The 23,022-nt window shown below is 41.5% G+C and overlaps 1 protein-coding gene across 9 annotated transcripts in view; it reads right to left on the bottom strand.

Moving 5' to 3' along the window:
* The window catches only part of SPPL2B (signal peptide peptidase like 2B), a 102,232-nt gene that overhangs the window by 30,354 nt on the left and 48,856 nt on the right, over positions 1 to 23,022 (bottom strand). For 8 of the 9 annotated variants that reach the window (XR_013635041.1, XR_013635038.1, XR_013635037.1 and 5 more), the window contains 8 exons: positions 20,668 to 20,807; positions 19,650 to 19,792; positions 14,352 to 14,448; positions 13,958 to 14,074; positions 10,961 to 11,042; positions 9,065 to 9,139; positions 8,869 to 8,931; positions 6,630 to 6,729 (listed from right to left, as the gene is read on the bottom strand). Coding sequence is in view for 2 of the 9 variants with exons in the window: in XM_078850602.1 (XP_078706728.1) it covers positions 6,630 to 6,729; positions 8,869 to 8,931; positions 9,065 to 9,139; positions 10,961 to 11,042; positions 13,958 to 14,074; positions 14,352 to 14,448; positions 19,650 to 19,792; positions 20,668 to 20,807 (817 nt within the window). In the remaining 7 variants the exon portion in view is untranslated. The remainder of the gene's footprint in view (positions 1 to 6,629; positions 6,730 to 8,868; positions 8,932 to 9,064; positions 9,140 to 10,960; positions 11,043 to 13,957; positions 14,075 to 14,351; positions 14,449 to 19,649; positions 19,793 to 20,667; positions 20,808 to 23,022) is intronic. The other variant, XR_013635042.1, reaches the window with a different exon arrangement.

Below are 23,022 nucleotides of genomic sequence, written 5' to 3'. Positions count from 1 at the left end.
AACTGCATACAAGCAGCATTAACAGTGACAGCAACCATAACTTGTGCCCTTTACATTCGTGTAGATTTCTATATTAGTGCATAGAGTGGTAATTTATGGCTTATATCTGTGTCCTTAAAGGACAGTTCAAGATCTGGGCCATATTACCATACAGAGCAGCCCAAATTATCAACAACTCCAATTTTTTTCAGTCCAAAGTGAGCAGACTTGACAGCGTCTCCAATGAATAATCAGAATACTGGATAGCAGAGTTCATATTGTGCATATGAAATTTTCCTCATTAATGCTCATATCCATTGGACCAGCTTCTATTGGTGAAAGAGACAAGCTTTCGAGATTACACAGAGCTCTTCTTCAAGAGGTCCCGGGGTTCTCAAGTAGAGCTCTGTGCAAGCTCAAAACTTGTCTCTCTCACCAACAGAAGTTGGTCCAAAAAAAAGATTATCTCCGCCACATACCTATTGTACTAATTTTCTTGAAACTCAGCTTACTACTTAGATCCCAGCAAGATCATCAGACAAGCCAATTGTGACATTACTATCTTCTCTCACTGTTTATCTGTGTGCAAAATTTCTTACAGGACTATACTAAACTTAAAAAAATGTATACATGATTCAAAAACGAGTGTATCAATTTTGGTGAAATGGAAAAAAAAACAAAAACCCTACAATTTTGAATTAAGACCAGCATAAATTTCAGGCCAATGATACTTAAAGGCAACAAATGTAAAACTCTAAGAGGATTTAAAAAAAAAATACACAGTACACAATTACCCTGTGTGTTGGATCATATTAAAGAAGTTCTGTATTAAAATCACAAATGAGTTTGATTCCCCATAGTTCAAATTCCAGGGTATTACTAATGAAGAGGTCTCTTGGTTTTTGGTGCTGTTTCTCTCCCTCTATGTGTGAAACTTGCAAGCTGCTAATTGTGTTAGTACATTCTAAGACAGAGTCTGTTCTCAAAGCAATTCACAGAGAGAGAGACTCAAAGCAATACTCTAACAACAGAAACAGCACCCAGAGACTCCCCGCCCTTTTGTTGTATTAACAATTGTGATTAAAATAGAGATAGAGGATGTATGTGGATGGATGCTTGGTGTGGATAATAACTGAATGATCAGGGAGGTGCCAGCCTAAGAATCCAGTGTCCATCGGCTGAAGAAGGCGTCAAGTGGAAATAACCAGAGGACCCCCCGGAGGGCAGACTGGAATCCACCCAACAGCCTCAAGAATGGGAGAACCAAAGAACAAGATAACATCTTGGAGCCGTCAGGAATGTGCTATCTGCTGATTGATTCAGCAACAGCATGATGAAGCAATTCCCATAGACTGGCATAGGAAGAAATTCCTATAAAAACAGACTCTAAAAAGTGAGAACTTTGGGGTCTGATTCTGCAAACCAACTTCCAGGAGCGTCAGATGAGCATCTGACAAGGCCCTGCTCCCTCCTCATGTCCAGGCCACCTGGCCAGTGGCTTGGCATGAGCAACTCTAAGGCTGGTAACTATGATAACAACCTTGCAGAACCTGTGTGTGTGTGTGTGTGTTTGTATGAATGAATGTGTGAATAAATATGAGATTGAATGGAATGTTATAGCTATAACTAACTGCTTACTATGATTCTTTCTGTATTCACAATAAATGTGGTATTTTGCCTTTTTCCCTTTAATAAGATCCTGCTGGTTTTTATTTTATTGGTACAACATTTTGGGCCTCCGAGAAGGTAGCAGGAAAAACAGATTAAACCAGACCTGCTGGCCTCCGAGAAGGTAGCAGGGGACCTGCTGGCCTCCGAGAAGGTAGTAGGGAAAACAGATTAAACCAGACCTGCTGGCCTCCGAGAAGGTAGCAGGGGACCTGCTGGCCTCCGAGAAGGTAGCAGGAAAAACAGATTAAACCAGACCTGCTGGCCTCCGAGAAGGTAGCAGGAGACCTGCTGGCCTCCGAGAAGGTAGTAGGGAAAACAGATTAAACCAGACCTGCTGGCCTCCAAGAAGGTAGCAGGGGACCTGCTGGCCTCCGAGAAGGTAGCAGGGAAGAACAGGTTAACCGGACCTGCTGGCCTCCGAGAAGGTAGCAGGGAGAAACAGGTTAACTGGACCTGCTGGCCTCTGGGAAGGTAGCAGGGGACCTGCTGGCCTCCGGGAAGGTAGCAGGGGAAAAACGCATAGATTAAGCTATGATTTCAGAATCTAGGCTGTGTCACTTGCTAAGTAATACCAGCAGTGACAAAGAGATTGAAATATCCATGTTAAGATGTTTAAAAGAAAACAGGGTAAGCCAGTACTAGAGGGAGGAATGGAGTCAGAAGGAACTCCAACCTCACCTTTTGTTAAAGAAATTACACCTTTTAAACAAATCCTTCAAAAATTTGGGCACAGTCCTTGGACTAAACAAGGCCTAGCTGATGTCTGCACTATTTCGGACCTAGAGGCTAGATTGGCTCAGTATATCCTCATATACAAACCTTCTAGTGCTGCCAAAAGAGATGCAGCAGCAATTTGGTTGTTGTGGGAGGCATGTAAGGATTCTTCCCTCCGCTTGTCTTCATGTAAAGAGGAAAAGGCACAAATGGAAAAGGGAGCAGACAATTGGAAGGTGCTGGCTACAAATATCCAAAGCCAGCTGAAAATAGTGAAAGAGGCACTCCAGGAATACAAAAAGAGTGAAAAAGTTAACTCTACAGAGGCTGGAGGGAATTAAGCAGTTAAACTTTGTATTTCACCCAAACAACTTTTAACCGAAAATGTTAAAAAGGAAAAGTGTTAGAGCATTCTTGGTTTCTTTGCAGCCATTCTGAAAGAAAAATGGGCCCTTTTCCAAAGGAATGTCTGTAAATTAGCCAGGCAAAAATAAACTGATTAAAATCATTTGACTGGACAATTTAGTCAAATTTGCTAAAAGAACATAAGAGGGTTCTATTGGAACTTAACTGCCTCAAATGTATAAAGGGAATGTAAGATGTAAAAAACAGAGCAGTGTGGAAGGGATGTTAAGGAAAAGAAAATGTGTATGTATCTGTCTGTGTGTGTGTAAATATGTAAAGTTCTAAGGACCAGTTAGTTTTGTTTTTGTTTTAAATAATGCCACTAAAAATCCATTTGACTCTTTAATTCAAAGTTGCAAAACTGACAGACCTTTTTGCTAGACACAGGTAATTAGTGTTGTTTGGCTTTGGGATTTGGCATTTAACCCTTAAAAGGTAACTCAATGCTTTACAAAATTTAAAATGTTTTTAAGTTGTGGCTGCAGCAGGGCAGTCAAAATCAGGAGAATATAAAAAAATTTTTTTTGGATTCTTTTTGTTTGTTTTTTGTTTGTTTGTTTTTGTAACAAAATAGCAGATGAGAGTTGTAGTAAAAAAAAAAAATTAAAAAAGACAGTGCCTCTCTGAAGCAACAGCAGGGGTGAGGTGCACAAAACAAAAAGGAGCAATGTTAGAAACACTGAGTCTTAAAATGGCTCTGAGTAATCAGACTGTCACTTTGATAAAGGTACATGAAAACTCTGTAAGCAAAAAAAGAAATAGTGACACCTTATGTAAAAATGGATCTGGATAATGTTATAGAAGTTAAACTATGGAAGGAATGTGCATTTGCCCCAGAACATGTGCAGGGTATATTGTAGAAGGGGCAAAAGAAATGCAAACATACCATGCTACTTAATTAAAATGCTATTAGGGCTCCAAAGGGAGCCACAATAGGTTGGGTTTTCTTTTTCAGATTGCTGTGTGTTTTGGAAGCAGAAGTTAAAAGTAATCAAAACTGTGGTGAAAGTTGATTGTGTCCCTTTTAAGATAGAGTCTCTGAGCTGCTGATGGCTTTAAATCCAAAAGCAGGAAGTTTCTGTGAAAATGCAAATTACCTAAATGATAAAGGAAGGAAAGAACTAGCAGCACAAAGGAGCTGCAGATAAAGGACATACCTGGTCAGCAAACAAATTGTCTAAATAAAAGGCATGGGATAACGAGATAATTTTAATACATTTAATGATAATAAGTATCCCTGTAACAACGTATAGTGTGTATGATTTTTGGAAAAACCCTTTAAGGTCGTATGGTAATGATGCTTCTCAGTTATTACCTGTAAATACAACTTAAAGCTTAACACAGCAGGAAAAACATTATAAACTTGGTCTGCTGTATAAGAAGGAAAACTCAGGGATTTAATGACTAAACAGTGGGATAATATCCCCATAATCCTTAAAAGATAAAAGCCTTTGAAACCTGGCCTGCCTATAGAACAAAAACAGGAAAATATGGGGGCAATTTCTCTGTTTTGCCTGCAATCAGCAAGGGTATTTGTAAAAGAAATATTTTAAGCAATAATCTGCCACCCCAAAAGGGGTAGAAACATGTTCTTTTTGTCTTTCAGAAAATCAGGAAAAGCTGCCAGCTGAAAAGCAACCCAATACCATGAATCTACTGTCACAATAGAAATTGTGTTCTGTGTTCTATGTTTTGTCTTGTGTTTTGTGTTGTTGCTCGCACTGTTGTGTGTTTAAAAAAAAATACTGAAGACCTGCAGGAACTTAAAAATAAATTAAGCTTTCTGTCCCAGCTACAGGACAGCCTGATACAAAAACAAGTACATGCCAATGTAGACTTGGTCCAAATTGGTCTGGGTAACCTAAAAGGCCAATGGAATCTTTAGTAATGGCTTAATACTACCACATGGCTTATCCATAAGAAAAAAAAAATATTAGAAATAGGAAACTACACAGCCATAGCTATGGGATGCACTGAAATGCAGATACTTGCACTAGCTACTTTGGAACACAAAATGTTCTGGGTCATATTGGGAAATATTAAGGGTTTGATGCATTTGTTAAAAAAGAAAGAGATCATTGTTTGACACTTATCAATATGAATGGATGCAATATGTTTCCAGCATTGTAAACCAGACTTGTTAATGGGAGAAATTGTTGTCAAAATTGCACACCAACCGTCCCTGGAGGCAAAGGTATTGAAGGTTAACCCACTCCCCATATTACACATGGGATCCTTTTGGCTACCCTGGACCTTGAGCCAGTGGGCTGGGGAGGGAGGGAAGCTATTGGACACTAGAGGTTGTACCGAATGGACTCCTCAAAAGTGGGTGTGCCTCACCTTGCCTGTTTCCCCAGAACCTTGTAGTAAAGATACATCACTAGGATCATGTATGTGGCATGAATTGGAATCACAAACTCAAATTGCCTCACAGTACTTTCTCTTGAATAGGCTACATAGAAAGTGACACTGACGATTATAAATCTTAGTGTCAAAAGGGGGATTATGTTGGATCATATTAAAGAAGTTCTGTATTAAAATCACAAATGAGTTTGATTCCCCATAGTTCAAATTCCAGGGTATTACTAATTCAGAGGTCTCTTGGTTTTTGGTGCTGTTTCTCTCCCTCTATGTGTGAAACTTGCAAGCTGCTAATTGTGTTAGTACATTCGAAGACAGAGTCTGTTCTCAAAGCAATTCACAGAGAGAGAGACTCAAAGCAATACTCTAACAACAGAAACAGCACCCAGAGACTCCCCGCCCTTTTGTTGTATTAACAATTGTGATTAAAATAGAGATAGAGGATGTATGTGGATGGATGCTTGGTGTGGATAATAACTGAATGATCAGGGAGGTGCCAGCCTAAGAATCCAGTGTCCATCGGCTGAAGAAGGCGTCAAGTGGAAATAACCAGAGGACCCCCCGGAGGGCAGACTGGAATCCACCCAACAGCCTCAAGAATGGGAGAACCAAAGAACAAGATAACATCTTGGAGCCGTCAGGAATGTGCTATCTGCTGATTGATTCAGCAACAGCATGATGAAGCAATTCCCATAGACTGGCATAGGAAGAAATTCCTATAAAAACAGACTCTAAAAAGTGAGAACTTTGGGGTCTGATTCTGCAAACCAACTTCCAGGAGCGTCAGATGAGCATCTGACAAGGCCCTGCTCCCTCCTCATGTCCAGGCCACCTGGCCAGTGGCTTGGCATGAGCAACTCTAAGGCTGGTAACTATGAAAACAACCTTGCAGAACCTGTGTGTGTGTGTGTGTGTGTGTTTGTATGAATGAATGTGTGAATAAATATGAGATTGAATGGAATGTTATAGCTATAACTAACTGCTTACTATGATTCTTTCTGTATTCACAATAAATGTGGTATTTTGCCTTTTTCCCTTTAATAAGATCCTGCTGGTTTTTATTTTATTGGTACAACATGTGGACCCTGTGAAACAAGACATTAAGGCGAAAAGTTAGCACAATTAAAAGATCAGATATTCATATGGTTAATAAAAACATTCAGTTTCATTAGATAGGAAGCAAAATTTAAGAGTATAAATGCTCATGTTTCAGGACATAAGCCAACCACCCCCTGCATCCCTTTAAATTTCTTGACTTCCCTGCATGCACAAGTCTCATCATAATACCAAATTCATGTAGATTCTTCTCATTTAATTTATCTGTTAAGAAAAGCAAACAGAGTAGAGGCAAAGGAAAAATGGGTATGTTTATGAATCACCAGCTTAGGAGAAGTCAGGTCAAATTTACCACTTGGAGTGGGAATTGAGGGAGAAGGGAGATGTGTCAATAAGAACTTTTCCTTTTGCATCATATTGCTTAGGCAAACAATCAGAAATACCTGGAACTAAGATGTCTCCAAATCCTAGGAGGGAAAAAGGCCTATCACACAGAGCCAATGGTGAAGAGTTCAGTCTTGGAACCTTCAGGACCATGGGGAGCTTGGAAATGAGAGAAGACATGTTTTATAAAGCAGAAAGGTTTCACCCATGTACTAACAGTACCAAATACATGTTCGTCTTGTCATACTGGTTATGCAGACTTTAAACAGATGAAACCTACATATATGAGTATGAGTATTATCTGAGTGTTATTTTTCATTTTACTGAGCTCCCTTGAACAGGCTGGATTGATTAAAATCACTGGTTTTTAATCATTTAAATCAGCAAGCAGAAAATCTTGCTTTAATCACTGATTTTAATCCTGCTGAGCATTTGTATTTTGTAATTATTGGTTCTCAATGGTTCGTATAATTTGGTATATTTTTGCTAACCAGGAGGATACATTGTATCTATATACATTTATTTAAGAACTATATTGCTTACCATACATCTATTCAGATTCTTAAGTTTTACATTTATTATTATGCTAGAAAATGGTGAATTTTATTTACTTATTTACTAGATGATTTTTTTTAAAACTTGGAATTTGTGTCATAGAATCATAGAATATCAGGGTTGGAAGGGACCTCAGGAGGTCATCTAGTCCAGCCCCCTGCCCACAGCAGGACCAACACCAACTAAATCATCCCAGCCAGGGCTTTGTCAAGCCTGACCTTAAAAACTTCTAAGGAAGGAGATTCCACCACCTCCCTAGGTAACGCATTCCAGTGTTTCACCACCCTCCTAGTGAAAAAGTTTTTCCTAATATCCAACCTAAACCTCCCCCACTGCAACTTGAGACCATTACTCCTTGTCCTGTCCTCTTCTACCACTGAGAATAGTCTAGAACCATTCTCTCTGGAACCACCTCTCAGGTAGTTGAAAGCAGCTATCAAATCCCCCCTCATGCTTCTCTTCTTCAGACTAAACAATCCCAGTTCCCTCAGCCTTTCCTCAGAAGTCATGTGTTCCAGACCCCTAATCATTTTTGTTGCCCTTCGCTGGACTCTCTCCAATTTATCCACATCCTTCTTGTAGTGTGGGGCCCAAAACTGGACACAGTACTCCAGATCAGGCCTCACCAATGTCGAATAGCTGCATTTGTATGGAAACTGGAATTCAATTAAAAATCAAAAAAACCAAGCATTTTAAATAAGTTTTAACTAGTTAAATAAAACTACCTCAAATGTGCTGGATATATAAACTTACTTTTTTTCCCCTTAACAAAACATGTTTTGCATTTAAAACTAACTCTTTTATTAAACAAAGAAAGTATTATCTGTAGTAATGAACTGAACTGATTGTTTCTGGTCACCATGTCCCTTCAAGATTTTAGAACTACTAGATCTCATTGTCTTACATCTTATTTTAATTCATAGATAGGAAAAAGAAAACAAGCTTTCCTACTTTTGCAACTCTCATTTGGTTTCTCAGCTTTGAATTAACTAGTCATTGAACTGAACTCGTCGAATAAACGAAAATGAGGAAACACTCTTCTGCACCCGTAAAGGAGACTATTCCTCCCAAAAGTTAGTTGAGAACTTCAACAAATGTTGATTCTAGGTGCTTCCACCAGTTCAGTGGTTTGACTTTCTTAAAGTCTTTGGAAAAAAACATGTACTGCTTGAAGATTTTTTTTTAAACTTAAATGATTTTTATTTAAATGTACTGTGTAAGTGATGAATAGCTTGCTCCACTCATTGCTCTGCACACCAGAAGCCCTTACTACACTGTGCTTTTTCACGTCATGGTAGTGCGCATATTGTTCTGACCACGGAAATGGAAGAAATACAGGTTTCAGAGTAGCAGCCATGTTAGTCTGTATTCGCAAAAAGAAAAGGAGTACTTGTGGCACCATACCTCAGCAGACTTTAACAATATTAAATATTATTATATTTACATGGTTCTTTACAAATACAGCACATAAATTTCCCTGCACTGAAAACTTACAATTCAAGATGTGACGACATTGGCCCTACTGCAGAAAGTTACTTAAAATTCTACTTCTGAGAATGCTGTGGATTCCCATGGAGCTCTGCAGTGCTTTATATTTCCACGCCAAATGCTTTTGAAACTAGCGGCCCCAGAAGTGCCAGGCCATTTCAGCAGCTCTTTGTGGTCTGACCCTTTCAGAAGTTGAAAGCCTCAGAAGGTTAATAGCTAGTAGATACGCTCATGTTTTCAAAATGCATACAGTACCTTTTCATGAGTGGCAGAGTCAGTCGGGCCCGCAGCCACCTCCACCATTATACTCTGCCCTGTCTAAAGAAAGAGGGGAAACTGTAAACCAGCACTTCAGTCAGCATGTCTGGATAATTTAAGAACACACATGGAAATATGCTGTTTGGTTACAGTCCATTCTGAACAGCAAGCACTGGAGACAAACTGTACATACCTTTGTTAAAAAAGGTGTGATGAATACGAAGAACACATCATACACAAAAAGAACCATCAGGAGCAAGGTGCAACCCTGGGGGAAAATATGAGAGCTTCAGTGGTATGTACTCTGTGCTAGCTAATGGAAATAAATTTACAGTTAGCAGTTCAAGAGTATTCAGTTTCCAAGATTTATTCAATATACCCATGTATTTTCCTGAATTCAACTCTGCACAGATATATCACATGGAAAGATCTTTGCCTGCACACAATGTGTAACTGTATTATCCTTCAGACACGACACTGCAGAAGAGAAGAATGAGGGGGGATTTGATAGCTGCTTTCAAGTACCTGAAAGGGGGTTCCAAAGAGGATAGATCTAGACTGTTTTCAGTGGTAGCGGATGACAGAACGAGGAGTACTGATCTCAAGTTGCAGTGGGGGAGGTTTAGGTTGGATATTAGGAAAAACTTTTTCACTAGGAGGGTGGTGAAACACTGGAATGCGTTACTGAGGGAGGTGGTGGAATCTCCTTCCTTAGAAGTTTTTAAGGTCAGGCTTGACAAAGCCCTGGCTGGGATGATTTAGTTGGTGTTGGTCCTGCTTTGAGCAGGGGGCTGGACTAGATGACCTCCTGAAGTCCCTTCCAACCCTGATATTCTATGATTCTATGACACTACACTTCCTCCCAGTAGAATTCCTGCCATGAAATATGCTTGCTCTATGAAGTCTAAATGTGCTGCAATTTTGTTTTGTTAGGACTTGTGGGATAGCTCTGGAGGACAGATTCCGCTAGACAGCAGTAACTATAACTCTATTCTGGCCAATTCATGCTGGGCCTCTGACAGTAGTTTTGCACAAAGTCAAGTTGCCCATCTTCCTTGCCCAGTGAGAAAATCTGCTATGGCAGCTGCTTACAATAAGAGATGGAGGGGTCAGTCTGACCCAGAATGATCAGCTGGAGGACACAAACATTCAATTGAAAGGAAGAGGAAAGTCAAGATCTGGGATAGTACCCAATTCAGAGGCATGGGATCCATAAATACCAAAGCACATTCCACCCCCACATTGCATGTTTGTTTATGTAGTCCAAAGAACGAGAATGTTGCCAGGATACAAAAAGGTGCAATAGAACAGGGATATATCATAGGGGGAATCTGCGTCATCAGAACAAACTCTTCATAGACAAATGAAAGTTCTAATGATAAATTTTACAAAAACAAAAAGAATAGGTGGACCCTGGGGAAGAACATTCATGAAGGATTGCACTGTGAAACAATGGGTTTGATTTTCTTTTCTCCTTCAGAAGCTCTTCTAAGTGTGACAGTGAGGCCTAAAGAACTATGCTGGGGGCTCTGGAAAGGGCCATCCTGATCAAACATCAAGATTCAAGACATTTGTAGATGTCTGTCTAGAAGATAATCCAGCAATCTCAACAGGTATAAATCTGACTCCACTTCAGCACTTGGCCAGCCCAAGATCCAATATGAATACTCTGGCCCTTCAAGTGTCTTTTTGTCTCCATGAATCTGAAAGCTATGGGAGAGCCTAAAGCGGAGCACTGCATCAATGTTGGAGAGGGCACAAGCACATTTCGTTTTTATCCCTTTGTCCTATTCCTGCATGGACACCTCTTTCCCAAAGTCTTACCTCACATTTATATGATAGTAGTTGGTACTTTCAGATAGGGGCTATTTTCTGTTAGAGGCCAGCTCTCTACTGAAAGAGAGGTTACCAACCTTGTGCAAGCCTTTTGATTTCTTAAACTTCTTTGTTCACGTTTGCCCCAATCCACGCACAGCACCAGATAAAACCAGAAATGTGTTTCCAAATCAATGTGTGTAATCAAAAACTGCCCTTTTATACACTATGTCTGAGCAGGTTCTTTATTTTGGCACTTGTACTGTTTCTGTACCTTGAATGTAGGTAGGCGGATTGTTTTCAACATGTAAAGGCAGAAGGCGATTCCCAGAGCATCTTGCAGAACCCATGCCCACCTAGAGAGACAAGAATGTTACTTTCCTGCAGGAGGCACAAAAAGAGCCAATCCAAATCAGGCTCTCTCAACCACATTAGGAATAGTCGCTTACCACCAGGTTGGGCAAAGAACACACGCTACATAGACACATTATTAGCGTTGTCTTTTTTCTCTCTTTTGAATTAACCTTTATAATAGGCTAAAAAACTGAGACAGATGTAAAATTTAGTACCTAGTTCCTTATCTGTTATGACAATAAAGAAAATTGTAGTAGACACGGTGCATTTTGTGCATGCCAATTAAGTCTATGAAAACCAATCAGCTTCTGTAGTTGTCTTGTACCCACATACCCCTCCCACTTTCTGTCAACAGTCTAGAACCTGGACATCAAAACAGACTGAGAAAGACTATTAAACATTCATTGCCAGTACACCATTTTCAATCACTGAGACCTTTTCAATAACTGAAGTTAGTGTGTTTGTGAAAGATATTACTGTTTCCAGTGCTACTGAAATTATAATTTATATAGTGAGCTATTACATCATACTATGTATTTAAAATGAATTTGTGATGTCAAGTTGGGGTATTTCATGTACTTATATTGATACAAACTAGGAAAAAACTTTCATATTTCTGCGTGTATTTAATCCAAATTCAATTTTACAAATTTACCTGCAGACCTATTATGGATTAGCAAGGAAATAACAAACGGACATTGTTCATTTATTCTGGCAGATACAAGTTAGCTTTATTTATTTGCAATAATACCATAAATGTGCTTCAGTACTGAATTCTTAGTAACATGAGACCTCATCACAACAATCTGCTATTTGCTGAGAAGTAGGGAGAGATCATAGGGTGTTTGTGGAGGGACTTAGTGTGGTCTGTCAATTAGCTAAGTAACAATTTTGAGGTTCAGCTGTATTTACTAACCGGGATAATTTAAAATAAACTGCTCTAAAGTTTGCCACTATTACAAAGAACAGGAACTGTTATCTACCACAATCTCTACTTAGGTAAGTTACACTGGGCCTTATCTTAGCTCCTCTGCATGCTCTAAAAGCTTATATTCTTACAGAGGGCCAAATATTTTCATTTTATCTGATCATATCTGTTCAGTTAATGTTCCAATTTTCTAGGTAGCCAAGAACAATTTTACTTTGGGAAAAAAAACAACCAAAAAACCAACCCAAGCCCAGAAGTCTACATAGCAATGAAATAGACCTGCAGCCCAAGCCTGGCGAACCCTAGTTGGTTGGCACAGGCCATTTGTAGATGTCTAGTTGCTGTGTAGAGATACCCATAGAGGTCTGCAGTGCTTTAACTCAGTGGCTCTCAATCTTTCTATACTACTGTACCCCTTTCAGGAGTCTGATTTGTCTTGTGTACCCCAAGTTTCACCTCACTTAAAAGCTACTTGCTTACAAAATCAGACATAAAAATACAAAAATGTTACAGCACACAGTTAGAACATAACATAACATAAGAACAGCCATACTGGGTCAGATCAAAGGTCCATCTAGCCCAGGATCCTGTCTTCCGACAGTGGCCAATGCCAGGTGCTTCAGAGGGAATGAACAGAACAGGTAATAATCAAGTGACCCTGTTGCCCATTCCCAGCTTCTGGCAAACAGAGGCTAGGAACACCATCCCTGCCCATCTTGGCTAGTACATCCCCCTCACTACCTATACAAACTAACTAACAATTTATTTTTTTAATCCCGTTCCTATCCCACCCTGCAGTAACCACTCCTACCCATTCCTGCATTGTTTCTTGCATTTTTATGCTGTTTCCACTTGCAAAAACCTTAGATCCCGAAAATCCAGCAAGAGAGATTCCCCCATGCTGCTTAAAAACAAAACAAAACCTCAACAGTCAGTTATATATATATAAATGGAATTCAGACAATTTTTACTGCAAACTGGCACGAGACTTAGTATTTTCCCACAAATTACAACAGTTTGGGTTTTTTTGCCCATCCAAATCCACCCGCAAAAAAGTACATTTTACTTGCTCCCACTATTATGGCAGCAGGTCCTGTGGGACCCATGGGATCCCAGTCCCACTGCAGAGTTCTAACATACAGATACTGCTGGCCAAAAGACTCTGAACTTGAGTGCATGAGGTATATGTGCACGGACAAGAACTCAAAGGAGAATTAGTAGTTAAGTGATCTATACCAAATGAGTAATTCAGGTTTCAGAGTAGCAGCCGTGTTAGTCTGTATTCGCAAAAAGAAAAGAAGTACTAGTGGCATCTTAGAGACTAACCAATTTATTTGAGCATAAGCTTTTGTGAGCTACAGCTCACTTCATTGGATGCATTCAGTGGAAAATACAGTGAGGAGATTTATATTCACACAGAACATGAAAAAATGGGTGTTATCATACATACTGTAAGGAGAGTGATCACTTAAGATGAGCTATTACCAGCAGGAGTAATGGTTTTAACAAGAGCCCAGATGAACCATTCCAAACAAACATCTGGAGCCACATACCCAAATCATGGGCCAGTCCTATATCCCTGTCCAGCACTGAGACTGGACGGGGAGGATTCCATCCAGCAGTGGAACTCATGGCCTAATTTCCATTCCCATTCTGGAAGGCTGAGGCCCTGCAAAGTGCAAGACCACCCAGGACCCCAGTGGCAGCACAATGTGCTGTGCCTATGAAAACCTGGGCTTGGTAGCAGGTACAGCTTTATGAACCATGGGTCAGTGGGCTCAGAGTACAGTGCAGAGATGAAGTACTCAGTTCCTGGAAGATGTGGTTGACGATGTCTAGCTGCCTAAATTCTGCAGCCCCTCCTCCCTTCCTGAACTCAGGAGCAGTACAACACAGGCTTTTGAGGGGGTCTGTTAACTTGTTCTCTTGGACAACACAAAGTATTCAGTATTACAGTGACTCATTGCGGAAAGTAAAGCCTGGACTTACTGATCTTCATTTCTGAAGACTCCCCAGACCACACTAATAGAGATACAAAACACAGCCAGAAGCAACATCCGGACCTGCGGACGCTTGTGAAAATATGGCAAGTTGTTGTCAGGGATTCTGAAAGTGGAAAACATACATGTAAATATTAACAGACAAAGGGAATATCAAGGGCACTTTACCTAAAGCTTTGAACACCATAGAAGCATACTGGAAAACAACCACTCAGACATGCTCCTAATTTTTGGCACAATTACCCTTTTTCAGTTTAACATTTTAAATTATGCAACAACAATCCAAGTCTAACTCCGACCTAACACCCAAGGGAAGCATCCAATACTCTAAGACTTCATGAAACACATTTTTGACTTTAAAAAGTATGCAAATGGTCAAATACCTGCACTTCCCCAATGGGAACCTTCTTACAAAGGGAGACAGACAACTGTAGAGACCAATGGAGGCAGCCAGGCAGAAAATCCCTATAATAACATAGACTGAAAGAGTAAAATTAATAAGTTTCAGAGTAACAGCCGTGTTAGTCTGTATTCGCAAAAAGAAAAGGAGTACTTGTGGCACCTTAGAGACTAACCAATTTATTTGAGCATGAGCTTTCGTGAGCTACAGCTCACTTCATCGGATGCATGCCGTGGAAACTGCAGCAGACTTTATTTATACACAGAGAATATGAAAAAATACCTCCTCCCACCCCACTGTCCTGCTGGTAATAGCTTATCTAAAGTGATCATCAGGTGGGCCATTTCCAGCACAAATCCAGGTTTTCTCACCCTCCGCCCCCCCCCCCCGACACAAATTCACTCTCCTGCTGGTGATAGCCCATCCAAAGTGACAACTCTTTACACAATGTGCATGAATACTCACCAACAATGTGCATGAATACTCACCAACAACCACATACCACTCAACAGAACCACTAACCCAGGAACTTATCCTTGCAACAAAGCCCGTTGCCAATTGTGCCCACATATCTATTCAGGGGACACCATCACAGGGCCTAATAACATCAGCCACACTATCAGAGGCTCGTATACCTGCACATCCACCAATGTGATATATGCCATCATGTGCCAGCAATGCCCCTCTGCCATGTACATTGGTCAAACTGGACAGTCTCTACGTAAAAGAATAAATGGACACAAATCAGATGTCAAGAATTATAACATTCATAAACCAGTCGGAGAACACTTCAATCTCTCTGGTCACGCAATCACAGACATGAAGGTCGCTATCTTAAAACAAAAAAACTTCAAATCCAGACTCCAGCGAGAAACTGCTGAATTGGAATTCATTTGCAAATTGGATACTATTAATTTAGGCTTAAATAGAGACTGGGAGTGGCTAAGTCATTATGCAAGGTAGCCTATTTCCTCTTGTTTTTTCCTACCCCCCCGGATGTTCTGGTTTAACTTGGATTTAAACTTGGAGAATGGTCAGTTTGGATGAGCTATTACCAGCAGGAGAGTGAGTTTGTGTGTGTGGTTTTTGGGAGGGGGGAGAGGGGGTGAGAGAACCTGGATTTGTGCAGGAAATGGCCCAACTTTATTATCATGCACATTGTGTAAAGAGTTGTCACTTTGGATGGGCTATCACCAGCAGGAGAGTGAATTTGTGTCGGGGGGCGGAGGGTGAGAAAACCTGGATTTGTGCTGGAAATGGCCCACCTGATGATCACTTTAGATAAGCTATTACCAGCAGGACAGTGGGGTGGGAGGAGGTATTTTTTCATATTCTCTGTGTATAAATAAAGTCTGCTGCAGTTTCCACGGCATGCATCCGATGAAGTGAGCTGTAGCTCACGAAAGCTCATGCTCAAATAAATTGGTTAGTCTCTAAGGTGCCACAAGTACTCCTTTTCTTTTTAAAATTAATAAGTGATGGTAGGATACCAGACACTGTCCCTCACATCTCAACCATGTGGCTCTCCATATCCCCAAACTGGAGAAAAGAAAACCATATTTAAAAAAGTGTATTAAAAACCATCATTGCTATCTAGTGGGATTATTCAGGTAAATGAAAAGTTACTTGTTCATGCAAGACAAGGCAGGGAAGAGGTTGTTTACAGTTTTATAGATAGAAGGTTAAACTCCCAAGGGGATTCTGAAGTATTACTGTTTGCACCTGAGGTCTCTTACTACTTAAATATTGTTGAATTCTATCTAGCTCATCCTCTGTCAGTTGCCCATTTGCTCTTATGCAATAGACTTTGTTGCATGCAGTTATTAATAGATAACAAGCTGTATCTTGCAAATATTTAGCAGTTTGCCTTTAAATTACACCAAAAAATGGACAGTTATTTACCACTTTACTGGTCACATACTCATCTGGTCACTATGTGGGTTTTGTTAATCAGTTTTATTAATATGTTGATATAACAGGATTTTCTTCTTCCATTCCTTACATAAAGATGGGGCATAAAAACATGTTGCTCTACAAAGCCTTTAATGGTTATTAGCTGGAGCTCATTTCAGTGAATTAAACTTTCAAGCTACATTTCCAGGTCCCTTTCTGAAGTGACCACATAATTTAACAGTAACCTACTAAATTACATGATAAGTGTATAAAAATCTCATGCTGCTTTCCATGTTTTAACAACATTAAAATGACTAAGAAATCAGTTTATACATTTCAATTACACAGACTTCTCCAGACAAGACCAAGAGCATGGGGCACTGAGTTCCACATCTAAGTGGGGATTCATGGATTTTAAGGCCAAAAAGGACCATTATAATCATCTAGTCTGAATGCTTCCATAACACCAGCAATACCTGCATCAAGCCTAGAACTTGTGGTCAAGCTAAAGCAGATATTTTGGAACCTTGATTAAAAACTTCAAGCAATGGGGAATCCACCATGTCCCTATCTAAATTGTCCCGATTACCATGTTTAAAAATCATGCCTTATTTCTTTCCTAAATCTATTTAGCTTCAGCTTCCAGACACTGGATCTTGTTCTGCTTTTGTCTACTACATTAAAGAGCACTCTACTATCCGAAATCTTGTCCCCTGGTAGGTATTTATAGACTGTGATCAAATCAACTCTTAAGCCTCTGTTTGATAAGCTAAATAAATAGAGCTTCTTAAGTCCTTAATTGAGGATGGGTAATATGGCTTCTTAAATTTAATCTCTAGAATACTAGTAGATCAGACCTGGGCACATGATGACCCTTGGAAAGCTTGCATTGACAAGGAGAATGTGTAAGCACCCTAGTGGTTCTTCCTCCATCTCAGTTTCTATGATTATTATGAAAGAAGGAAGTTCCAGTCCTTCAGATACGATCTTAGGGAAGAGCCAGTCACCTCTCACTGAGGTGCTAGAAGTACTCCCAAGGGAATTCTACACTAAAAAATTAAAAATTCTGTACCAAAAAAATTAAAAGTTCTGTGCACAATATTTTAAAACTATGCACATTTTATTTGTTAAATAAATAAATGTGGATCTCCAGCATGGTAATGGGGAGCATAGGCCACTGGCTGCAGAGAGGTGGGAGATCACCCTGCAGCCCCCCTTCCTTCCCACCCAGGACATGAACTTGGCGGTGAGACTGCATCTGACCCTGACACAGTGCAAGGGCTGGGCCTACCCCAGAAACACCCTGGGGTCCTGCCCCTCTGTGTCATGTGCTGGCAGGTTGGCTCAGCCCGGCAGGATCCAAGTGTGGAGGGACTTAGTGTGGGGGATCCAGGTGTGTGTTGAGAGGGTTCTGTGTGGGGCAGTCTGGGTGCGAGCGTCTCAGTAGGGGGTCTGGGTGTCAATCTGGATGCACAGGGGCTCATTGCAGGGTTCCAGATGCAGAAGCAATGGGACTCTGTAGGGGATCCAGGTGAAGATAGTCGGGGCTCAGTGGGGGAACGGGGGGGGTCTGGTGTGAGGGGATGGGGCTCAGCGGGGTGGGGGGGGTCTGGGTGTGGAGGGCTCATTGGGTGGGATTCCATGTGCTGGGGGAGTGGGGCTTGGGTGCAACTGGTTGGGGCTCAGTGGGGTGGGGGGGCTGGGTGCGGGGGGCTCATTGAGGTGGTCCAGGTAGAGGAGTGGGGGCTTAGCAGGGGGTGGTGTGGGTGCAGGGATGGGGCTTCGCCCGGAGTTTGGGTGCAGGGGGGCTCCAAATGCAGGGGATGAGGCTCAGTGGGATTGGGGTTTGAGTGCAGGGGCTGGGGCTTGGCAAGGGACTGGGACTTGGCAAGGGGGGTCTGGGTGCAGGGGGTTCCACATTCAGGGGTGAGGCTTGGTGGGGTGAGGGTTCAGGTGCGGTTGGGGGTCTGGGTGTGGGGATGAGACTTGGTGAGGGGGTCTGGGTGTGGGGGAGTCCGGATGCACAGGCGTTGGACAGATGGGGGAGCAGCTCTCCATACAGTGACCCCTCTCCCCGCAACTGAGGAGCGATGGGGGGCAGGAAGCGGGTGTGTGTGTGGAGCTTCCTGCAGCTGGGGGTGGTTTCTGGAGGTGGGTCTGACCTAGGCATAGCCCTAGCCCTTCCTCCAGGAGAAGAGGAAGTTCCATCCTCCCCTGCCCCCAGCCCAGCTGGGACTAGCAGCTGAGTCCAGTGCAGGATAGGAACTACCAGCTGGGGTGGCCCCAGCCCCCCACCCCGGGTGATTTACCTCTCTGCCGACTACTCCAGGAGCCCGAAACAATGCATCCACACTGCGGGGAGGGGTGCATGACCGCTCTTGCAGTTTTCCTTGCTTCCCCATCAGAAAGTCAGTTGTGGGGAAGAAAAGAAATCTGCAGAGGACATTGAATTCTGCGTGCGTGCAGTGGTGCAGAATTCCCCCAGGAGTAAAGAAGAATGAAATAAAAGATTATATTAAAAAACCCTGCTGTTGCAAACCTCTTTGTTCTACATTTTGGGCTTAACTACTTCATGATGTTCCTTTAGAGGAGAAAAAAATTCCCCTCTGGTTTTTGCTGGTGAGATAAAATTATTTAACACATCTAAATCAGTGTATGTTCCTGGAAGATTAACTAATATATAGTCTGATTTTCAGCTCAGAAACACTTTAACTCAAATCTTTTCTGACCATTGGATGGCATGGATTTAAAGCTGAAGACCACAGGGATGGAACAGCAAACACTGCTGAGAAAGAGACTACAGTAGCCATGAAACATTTTAATTCAGAGACTGATCTCCGACTTGCATTTCTACTCTGAGAAGTGACTAGAAATGGCATATCAAGATTTCATGTCTATTACACATCAATAAGATGAGATAAAATTTTCTCAGGTTAGAAGTTAAAAAAAGGTGTGTTTGTAAGAAAAAAAAAAAAAACCCACAACAACCTGGGATTCGAGAGTAATAGTTTCCTTTCTAGCTTGGGCATCACCACCAAAGATTTTGCTACCCACATTCTGATACCAGTTACATCTGTGCAATCCCATTCACTTCAATGGGGCTACAGAAGGGTAACTGAAAACTGAATTTGGCCCTGCAATGGGAACTTCACTAACAGTCCTGTTGATGCACAAGCTACATGGGAATCCAGTTTACCCTCAAAGAGATGTGCAAGCCCTCAGAGCTACCAGAAGTAGTAAAAAGCATGTCTGTCACTAGAATAAGTAGATGAGACTCTAAACAAACAAAAGAATCTAACCTGTTTATGAAATGGCAGCCATTTTTACAATCACTTTTCAAACTAGGTATAAAATAAGACAATTTTATAGAAATATAATAAAAAAGCACCTAAGTGGTCATAGAAGAAATAAAGAAGGACCAGCATAGAGCAGCACATCACCACAAATACACAGATCATGATGGGAGTGACATCAACTGTTTCATCATCATGTTTTTCTGCCCCATCATCTCGTTTGTGCTTCATGTATCGCCTGAAAGAGAGCAGCATGTCGATAATCAGATCCTGCAGTGAACAGACAAGGGCTCTCATCCTTCATGGTGCACAGCACAAAAAGGGGGAGCAATGGGAGGAAGAGGATGAGAATGAGATGACACCTGGGCCTGCATGGAGTCAATGGAGCACCACTTTTTCCTTCTTAGGAAAGGGAATATATAAAATTTCAGCAATGGGTCTCAATGAACATAGTGTTTAAAAGACGAAATATTTAATATTTTAAAATATGAAAAGATGCTCAACATATGCTGCAAAACATTCACACTTTAGTCAACATTTGATTAAAAATATTTGTTGTATTTCTTGCACTAAAATTATCATTGGGTGGATAAATAAATCCCTCTCTAAATGAAATTATACTAGTAAGAAAAAAAGTTATCTAAAATATTTTCTATGAACTGAAAAACACCAATAAAAGCCTAAGGGAGCCCTTACAGAGGCCCAGATAGGAAGACTACGATTTCTGCTGGATTCTTCTTTTTAACGTTTTAAAAACATGCTCTAAGTTTTTTCTTTGTAAATTGAGGCACCAAAGTACTGTAAATTCAAATTATATTGAAGTAACTCCAAAGATCATTGTTTAGTTGGCGTTGGTCCTGCTTTGAGCAGGGGGTTGGACTAGATGACAACCTGAGGTCCCTTCCAACCCTGATATTCTAGGATTCTAGGCTTGCCCACACATATATTTATCACTTCAGTGTTTTCCCATTTCAGATGCACAGGCACAGCCACCCCAACAGCTGGAGCAGTGCTGCTTTGGGCTTCTCTGAATCATATTTGCTAAGCATTCTTTGAACCATAACAGAACTCAAGAACATCTGCACAACATGGCACTCAATTTGCTCTACTTACTTTTTCACATCCCTGCTTCCCGCCCAATAGCCTCCAATTGCAACGGTGCCCACAGCCATTACAAAGATAATCACCATGTTATAGTCAAGAACAGGCTCATTTGGCGCATACATTGCCACCTTCACTGATCTGCCAAAACTCTGTAATGGAAACATGATAATTACAAACTGTTTAGTGTTTCAGCCTCATCAGAATCAACTATTTCTTTGAACCCAGTAAGATAAAATACTTTCACATAGATAGCAATAGAAATTGTCAGTTCCCCTCACTCAGCCTTTAGCCTGATGTTGACAGCTCCTGTGTTTGTAGTTGGCGGTTTAGCAACATGACCCACGTCCTCCAAGAGAACCATGATGGGATTTTCAAAACTGCTCCACATTGACTCAGTTGCCTCAAAGTTAGAGGAACACTGAGAGCTTTTGAAAATTCCCATCCTTCATGTCTTCTTACTTAGCCTCCTCCTCCCCAACAGCAAGATTCTCCAAAGAGGAGTGGAGTAGCTAAGGATGGCTACATTTCTGAAAGAAGTTAATCTGCTGACCTCAAAGAAAACAAACTATTGGCAGAATCTCCTTAGTTCAATGTAGATGCCATTAACTTGATGATGACAATCTCGTACCCAGAGAAACGCTTCTATGCACGTTCCCAAGGTAGAGAGGACTGGAAGCCCCTTTGATAAGAACTAGAAAAGGACTTTTGGGTTTTTTTATGCAGTCGATAAGACACATGGCCCAAAGAGGTTATGTTATTTGTTTTTTTACAAAAGCACTCAGAGGCCTTCTCTGTGCAGGGGGTTTATTTCACACCAAGTTGACACGCACTAGTTGGTGTGCAGTATGTAAGCCATACCAATAGTGTGCATATGGGATGGCTATGCCCTTTTTCAATTCGCATCATTGCATACATGTGGTGGAGTCTTGTTGTGTACTAACCTTGTGGCATTCTGGGAAGATACCCATGATCCTCTGCTTCGCTGCTGAGCAGTGTGTATTCTCGGATTTTTCTCATTGTGCATTGCAGATGCATTGTGGAAGCCAGGCAGAAGCCAGTGGAATTCTGGGACTTGGGGTCAAATTTAAAATAATCCTATAATTCTGCTCTCTCCATCCCTTGCTTCTTCTCTTTCTGGGCAGACTAGTGCCAGTTTCAAATTGCTGCCAGCCACCACGGACCAGACAATGCACTGTGGTGCTATGCTGGCAACTGCGAATACACAGAGGCCATTTGGACTTTATTTGTGCTCTCAGAGCTGAGTGGGCTTGGTTCTGGACTTAACCTGCCACACTACCAAACAGATGATGTGGCTGCAGCAGCGGTGGAAAAAGGAGGATGAAGGAGATACTGAGCAACTGCTACAACAGGAGCTGTTCCTGGAGTAGTTTCACACAGTGCAGCACCATTTCTGGGCTTAGGAAACCAGAGTCGATTGGTGGAAAAGGATCATTCTCCAGATCTGGGATGACCAGCAGTGGTGAGAGAATTCCAGGATGGTGAAAGCAACCTTTTTTGAGATATGTGCTGAACTGCTCTGGAGCTGCAGCGGCAGCATACCAACATGCAGTGCTCCACAGCTGTTGAGAAGCGAGTCACCCTTTCTGTCTGGAAGTTGGCCACCCCTGAACATTACCAGTCCACAGCCAACCAATTTGGCATAGGGAGATCAATTGTTGAGGCCATTGTCATGCAGGTGTGTGATGCCATGCCTAAGGTACTGCTGCACTGATTATAAAGACTGGTAATGCTTAGGAGATTACTGATGGCTTTGCACGCACATGGCTCACAAATTGTACTGGGGCAATTGATGGGACCCATGTGCCTATCATTTGCTCCCCGACCAGTGCACAGTGCTTATAAACAGAAAGGGGCATTTTTCCATGGTGCTCCAAGGCCTGCGTGACCACCATGGCAGGTTCACAAACATAAATGTAGAGGCATCTGGAAAAGTCCATAAACACAGGTTCTTTTGGAACTCTCCCTATTTACCTTAATGAATAAAGGAGACTATTACCCCAAGATCACTATGGACATTAATGGTATGGACACTGCTCTGGTTATCCTGGGAGACATGGCTTAACCTCTGCTTCCGTGGATAAAGAAGCCATTCAGAGCCACTTGGACAGAAGGAAGGAACTGTTTAACTATTGCCTCAGTAGCTGCAGACAGTGGAATGTGCATTTGGCTGTCTGAAAGAGAGATTTCAGAATAACAGCCGTGTTAGTCTGTATTCGCAAAAAGAAAAGGAGTACTTGTGGCACCTTAGAGACTAACCAATTTATTTGAGCATGAGCTTTCGTGAGCTACAGCTCACTTCATCGGATGCATACGTTCCTGGGTTAGTGGACCACACCACACGAT

The sequence above is a fragment of the Lepidochelys kempii genome, chromosome 25 (genome assembly GCF_965140285.1).
Source record: "Lepidochelys kempii isolate rLepKem1 chromosome 25, rLepKem1.hap1, whole genome shotgun sequence".
NCBI lineage: Eukaryota > Metazoa > Chordata > Testudines > Cheloniidae > Lepidochelys > Lepidochelys kempii.
The sequence above is the reverse complement of the archived record's forward strand: the minus strand, read 5'-3'. Positions and strand labels throughout refer to the sequence as shown.